This window comes from Pteropus alecto, unplaced genomic scaffold (genome assembly GCF_000325575.1).
Source record: "Pteropus alecto unplaced genomic scaffold, ASM32557v1 scaffold38, whole genome shotgun sequence".
NCBI classification, from domain to species: domain Eukaryota; kingdom Metazoa; phylum Chordata; class Mammalia; order Chiroptera; family Pteropodidae; genus Pteropus; species Pteropus alecto.
In genome coordinates this window covers 2172002-2179124 of record NW_006442512.1, presented here as the reverse complement: position 1 = coordinate 2179124, position 7123 = coordinate 2172002, and the positions used below count along the sequence as shown (strand labels likewise).

General features: G+C 50.8%; 1 protein-coding gene across 1 annotated transcript; it reads left to right on the top strand.

Annotated features, from left to right (window-relative positions):
- Positions 1-3331: 3331 nt before the first annotated feature.
- ISLR (immunoglobulin superfamily containing leucine rich repeat) lies at positions 3332-7113 on the top strand. Its single transcript, XM_006922635.3, has 2 exons — positions 3332-4972; positions 5780-7113. The coding sequence occupies exon 2, from the start codon at positions 5788-5790 to the stop codon at positions 7072-7074; it is 1287 nt and encodes a 428-aa protein (XP_006922697.1). The 5' UTR covers positions 3332-4972; positions 5780-5787; the 3' UTR covers positions 7075-7113.
- The last annotated feature ends 10 nt before the right edge of the window (positions 7114-7123 follow it).

Genomic DNA, 7123 nt, shown 5'->3' with positions numbered 1-7123 from the left:
CCACAGTTCCTACTCAGGTTTATTTTCCAGGGCCGCATTGGACATGGCAGGGTTTACCACTTGCTGGATGCAGCAAGTGGGAGAATGAGCCTCACACCTGAGTGAGGGAGAGGGGTGTGAAGAGGAAGGTAGAGGATGGAAAAGGGAACAGAGAGAAAGGGCACCCACTGTGGGGTCAGCCTGGGGCCAGGTCAGCTCTGCCATGGCTGGGGCCTCTGGGCTAAGGCTGATGCAGGAGAGAAGATGGGGCCTGCCCTGCCACCCCTTCCCACAGCTTCAGGTGCCTACGCAATGAGCTTGTACTCATACCACCCTATATACACGCAGGTGTGCACGCACTAACAAACACATGGAAAGCAAGCGCATTCTCATATATGTGCAAATAGAAATAATTGTGCACAAACACATGGGCGCATACAGACACTTCTTGTAAGTACAGATATTAGAAATTCTAAAATGACAGCCTCAGGGCCAAAAGGCATTAGCCCATCTCATCCAGCTTCCACATAGGACTGAGAAACTGAGGCCCTAGAAAGGGAAAGACTTTCTCAATTCCCATAATTTGGCAATCTGGGCAGATCTCAACATTCCCCTGACCCACCGTGCACACACACGCTCACATGCTCCAGCAGAGTTCCGTCCATAGCTTCATGTTCTCATAAGCCATGAGACCCACAGGCTTAAATGAGTCCCTCTCAGAGTATTTGAGCTTCCTCCCAATTATTCCAACAAGCTGTGTGAAGGGAATGTGGGGTTGAGATCAAGACCATCCTGCCCCTCTTGGCATGATGGCAACAGCACCACAACCACAGCCGGCCACACATCTGAGTGCCGCTGTCTCTTCCCTCTTGGAGCTTATTTTAAGGTCCATCAGACCCTCTTTCTCCATTTCTTTTTCCATGTTGCTTCCTTTCTCTGCCTTCATGTCTACCCTGGCTGTTGGTGATTCTTTGCTTTCTCTCATTCTCCCCATTTCTCTCTCAATTTCTCCATCTCTCAGTTTCTCTCCAGTTCTCTCTCTGCTGGGCTCTGTTCCTTTCACTCTATTTTCTCTCTCTCTCTCCACGATCTTTCTTCGCCTTCCAGGAAAAGCTGACGTGGCCTCTAGCAGCCCCCTGGTCAGAGGGAGTGGGGCCTCTGGGGCGGGGGAAGTCAGGCTGAGCAGTGGCAGCTGGAGAGGGATTGGCCGCCTTGGTGGGAGGAGAAGGAGGGAGGAATGGGAGGAGAAAGGGCTGGGCCTCTTCTGGGCAGGGAGGGATGAGAAGAGGGGCCAGGAAAAGCTCTTGGGGACGGGCAGTGGGCACCATCTCCCCTACCAGGGTGACCAACTGTCCTGGTTTGCCTGGGACTGTCAGATTTTACTGCTAAAACTCCCACATCCCAGAAAATCCCTCAGTCCTAAGCAAACTGGAGTACTCTACTCTGAGGCCCACAGGCGCCAGGGAGGAACTGGCAGAAGGCGTTCCCAGACCTGGCTTCCCCTAATCCCCCCACCCCTGCTGCTAATTTTCTCTTTCATCATAGTAGGGCTCCTAAGGACCCAGGGTTAGTGGAGGGACCTCTGCCCTCCATCTATAACCTGGGGACAATCAAGGAATCCCCATACTCAACAAGGCCCCCATCTCCAGGCCTGAGCCCAGTTCAGGGAGCCTGGCAGCCAACAGGGAGCTCCTGGGCTAGAATGAGGAAGAGGAATTGACCTCTGGCTTATCTCCTGGCCTGTTTGCATTATCTCCTGTGGGATGGGCTTTTCAGAGGACTTTCAGCCTATGGGAGTAGAGGGGCTGCACAGGAGATAATAAGCCCCCATCCTGGAGGCGTGCATAACCACTCCTTGGACTCAGCAGGGGGTGGCTCTGTGTGTCCTACAGTGAAGAGCCATGGAGGATTCACTAGTTATTAGCTGAGGCCCTCTGGGTTCTGGTAGCCCTTGTCCAGTTGTCTTTTCTGGTGAAGGTGAGATCTGGGCAGATGGGGAAGAGCTGTCAGTGCAGACTCAGTTCTGCCTAGGTGGGCAGGTCCTTCTCTCTTCTCCTGCCCTCAGGCTCCCATGGCTGTTTCACCGTGGGATTCTGAGGGCAGCCATCAAGGTCTCTGACTATAAGAAATGGGCTCCCCTCCCCCAAGAAGGCTAGTAACACACACACACACACCCAACAGAGTGTGGGTCTCTCATATTGTGTGAAATAGTCTTAAAATGATCTGTCCTAAGGAGCCATGTGACCCTGAACCCCTACCTGTAAAATGAGGATGAGGAGAAGTTGACCTCTAAAGTGCTTTCATTTCTGGCATCTGATGCCCATTCAACTCACCAATTCATCGAGTCATGGAGTATTTATCGAGTATCTTCTCTGTGCCAGGGATCAACAACATCTGAAAGGACAAGATGTCGGTCTTCAACAGGCTTCCTCTCTGGTACAGAGGTCTCACATTAAAAACAGGAATAAATTTCTGCTGAATGAGTTAACTGAGGAAACCTCTGATAGGAAAGACAGAGTCCTAAATAGGCAAGCAAATAGAAAAAAAAAAATGCAACTTGAAGGAAATGGACAATGCAGATAGGAGGAAACTTAAAAAAATAATAAAAGGGCCATTATTATCCTTAGAGAAATAAAAATGTATCCATGAAACAAGCACAGGATGCAATATATTTTATTTTTAAATCAACTCCAGTTACCATGCAATATATTTTAAAGAAAACATTCAGCAAATGAAAAGGGATCTTTGAAATTTAAAATTTATACAGCAGAAATCAAAAGGTCTATTAGAAGGGTGGAATGATAACATTGAGGAGGTCTCCTAGAATGAAGGACAGAAAGGTAAAGAGGGAAAAGATAAGGAAGTTGGGATTCCTCCAGGGAGCACAACATCTGGTTATTGAGGTTCCAGGAAGAGAAAACAGAGAAAATGGAGGTCAGGAAATCATAAAGGAGTAAATCAAACACTTTTCCAGAGCTGAAAAATATGAACTTCCAATTTGAAAGGATAGACCCTCACCAAGGCCCAACACAGTGAATCATCAGAACATGGAAGAAATAAAAGGTCCTGCAGCTTCCAGAAAGAAAAACCCCAGGTATCATGCACAGAATCGAGGTCAGAGAACTGAGGACCCCTCGCACCAGCACTGTGAGCGACATTAAAGCAACAGCATTAAAGAGAGAGCCCCCTTTAAAATTCTTGGGAAAAAAGATTTCCATCTGGATTTCTATACCCAATCAGACTATCAGTCAAGATTCAGGACAGAATGAAGAGTTTTCAGACATGCAAGATCTCAAAACACATATCTCTCACTTACCTTTTCTGGAAGCTATTGGAAGATGTTGTATAGATGTTGATGCGAACAAAACTCACTCCATCTCTGTGTCCCAGATTTTATTTCATTTTTAAGTTTCATGCTGTGACCTTTGACCAACCTCACTGTCTTTAGCAAGCACATCGAAGCTTTCTAGTTGATGATTATCTGTCTTCCTTAAAATGTAGCAATAAATATTTCTGTTAGAATGGCATGACAACTAAGATAAACATTAAACTGGTGGGAGTATGGATTATAAACAATCATCTATCACAAGACCATAATAAAGTATGGCCCCAGGCACTACTGCATTCTTTGTCCCTGAGTTATACTGTAAAAGAAGTACAGTAACAGAAGTCTGTAGTGGAGAATAATCTGTGTAGAATTGCTGGGTTGTCTGTTCCATTCCAACCCAATCTTCCCGTAACTAAATTACCCTGTAATAAATTCTGTTATATTCTATGGAGTTGCCTGCCTCATTTGTTGGTCTTCATTACCTTCTCATTATGGTGGCCATTATGCCTTTGACCCATCACCAAAATGAGCAAACCAAAGAGAGGACAATGTGAGATTCAAGAAGCAAGACATCCAACCCAAGAGAGGTAACAGGGAGCCTGCGTAAAGGAGGTGGACCATCCCCGCGAGCCTGTAGCATGGCAGGCCTTTAAAGAAACCGAATTGAGCAGATTAGAAGGCTCAGGAAGAGAGTTCTTCCAGAGGATAAAATTGATAGAGGACTTTCTGTATTTACTTATGTCCAGAGGAGATTTATCCAACTTGGGGAGACTTGGGAATTGAATTAGTTACAAGTATTATCATACCCACACAGACACGCAGATGCAGAGATGCATACTCAACTTCTACATACAAACATACAACTATATGCCCAAATACGCATACAAACTCTTACATACCTACATAGATACACACACACACACACACACACACAAAGATAGTCTCACACTTACTAAAACACACACACACTCAAACATTCCCAAACACATGCAAACTCACAGATAGCCTCACAACCACATCCATACAAACACACATGCAAACTCATCCCCACACAGAGATGTCACATCCACACTCAAACATGCACACACAAGTACACTCATAATTACTCATACTACCCCAGCTTGGTGAATGGCCCCCTTATTTCCTGTTTGAAATGAGGTTAGAAGTCTCCCACTTTCCTTGAGATTCAATTTCTCACTTGTCCCACCATAAAAACCCTCTGCCCCGTCTTTTCTTAGGTCCTGTCCAGCTAGTGCTGTGCCTTTAAGGAAGTTGAAGCTGCTAAAAGTGAGTGAGAGAGAGAAAAAAAAAAAACAAAAAAAAATTTGGCGTCTTTTCCCCCTCAAGTTTCTGGTGTCACTTATGAAACACAGGTCCTTGTTGCTGTAGAGAAGCAGTTGTTTTGCTGGAAGGAGGGAGTGTACAAGCTGCCTGGGCTCCCTTCCTGCAGCCTTTTCTCAGCAGCTGGTCCCAGGTACCCTGTAGGGGAAGGACGGGCTCAGGGTACAAACTGAAGGTAGGGCAGGAACCAAGCTATCCCTACCTCCAGCTACCTCCTCTTACCCCGTTGGCCCTGCAGACTGTCCTGGCCTAACTCCGGCCTTTGTTGCTTTCTGGTTCCATCTTCGGAGAGGCTCGGCTTGGCTAAGAAAGAGTATTTTGAAGGTAAGCCAGCGAGAGGAGGGCTCCAAGGGCCAGTGGGATGAGGGGGAAGCCTGCTGGTCCCAGGGGTCCCTTGAGTACTTTCCTGGTGGTTCGGGGTGTTTGGGACAATCTCTGTTTGGACCTGTCCAGGGAGCTTTTGCTCCTTGAACAACCACAGCCGGGAAATCTCAGAGCATTTGTGTTGAGCTGCTGGCCTCCCCCAAGCCAACTGAGAAGTCCTGGCGGAGTTTATCTAGGCAGCTGCCTGGTGTAGTTTGAACAGAACAGGCCATGGGGGTAAAAAGGGTCTGGTGTCTGCTGTGGTCACAGCCAGTAGGAGCAGGAGGGGGCTTGCGGGGCAGATGGGGGCGGTGTGCACTGCACAAGGGGCCTTGTCTGGGCCAAGGCAAAGCGTACCTATGGGGGGCTCCGGTGGGAGGGACTGTGGCCAGGATGTGGGAGGGCAGGAGGGAGGTTCTGCACAGTGCTGGGGGAGGGGGCAACTGGAAAACAGATTTCAAGTCACAAAGTCAACTAGGAGCTGGCCGAGGCAGGGAACGCTTCCCTTTCGGAGGAGGATCTGGGGTCCTCTTCCGTCCTGTCTTCACCCGCCCTGGCTGCATGATCTCTGGCAAGTTTTGGCCCTTTTTAGGCCTCAGTTTTCTCTTCTGTAGAATAGGGGTAGTGGGTTAGGTGCTGTTGGGTCTTAGCTGGATTACTTGGTGCAGGGCCTTCTGATGGGGAAGAGTTCTGGGCTGGGGTCCTGAGAGGGATGACTGCCTTCCACGGGTCCTTGGGGTCACCTCAGCGGCGTGTCCTTCTCTGCAGGAGGCAGGATGCAGAAGCTGCATCTGCTGTGTTGGGTGGTCCTCCTGGGCCTGGGGCAGGCCTGTCCTGAGCCCTGTGACTGCGGGGAGAAGTATGGCTTCCAGATCGCCGACTGTGCCTACCGCGACCTGGAGGCTGTGCCACCTGGCTTCCCGGCCAATGTGACCACACTGAGCCTGTCAGCTAACCGGCTGCCCAGCCTGCCAGAGGGCGCCTTCAGGGAGGTGCCCCTGCTGCAGTCACTGTGGCTGGCACACAACGAGATCCGAACAGTGGCTGCTGGTGCCCTGGCATCTCTGGGCCATCTCAAGAGCCTGGACCTCAGCCACAACCTCATCTCCGACTTTGCCTGGAGCGACCTGCACAACCTCAGCGCCCTCCAGTTGCTCAAGATGGACAGCAATGAGCTGACCTTCATCCCTCGCGATGCATTCCGCAGCCTTCGCGCCCTGCGCTCGCTGCAGCTCAACCACAACCGCTTGCACACGCTAGCAGAGGGCACCTTCATGCCACTTACCGCACTGTCCCATCTGCAGATTAATGACAACCCTTTTGACTGTACCTGCAGCATCATGTGGTTCAAGACGTGGGCCCTGACCACAGTCGTGTCCATCCCAGAGCAGGACAACATCACCTGCACTTCGCCTCATGTGCTCAAGGGCACACCGCTGAACCGTCTGTTGCCACTGCCTTGCTCTGCACCCTTGGTGCAGCTCACCTACCAGCCCAGCCAGGATGGTGCAGAGTTGCGGCCTGGCTTTGTATTGGCGCTCCACTGTGACGTGGAAGGGCAGCCAGCCCCCCAGCTCCACTGGCACATCCAGACACCTGGCGGCACGGTGGAGATCGCCAGTCCCAATGTGGGTGCGGATGGGCATGCCCTGCCCGGTTCCCTGGTGGCCAGTAGCCGGCCACGCTTCCAGGCCTTTGCCAATGGCAGCCTGCTCATCCCTGACTTTGGCAAGCTGGAGGAAGGCACCTACAGCTGCCTGGCCACCAACGAGCTGGGCAGTGCGGAGAGCTCAGTGAACGTGGCACTGGCCACACCGGGCGAAGGTGGTGAGGATGCCCTGGGGCGCAGGTTCCATGGCAAAGCAGCTGAGGGTAAGGGCTGCTATACTGTTGACAATGAGGTGCAACCATCAGGTCCTGAGGACAATGTAGTCATCATCTACCTCAGCCGTACTAGGGGCCCTGAGGCTGCAGCCAAGGGAGAAGGGGTCTCTGGGCAACAGCCCACAGGCCTGCTCCTACTAGGCCAGAGCCTCCTCCTCCTCTTCCTCATTTCCTTCTAGCCCTGACCCCACCCGGCTGGGTTGGAGAAGCCCCAGGGCCTCCCTGACT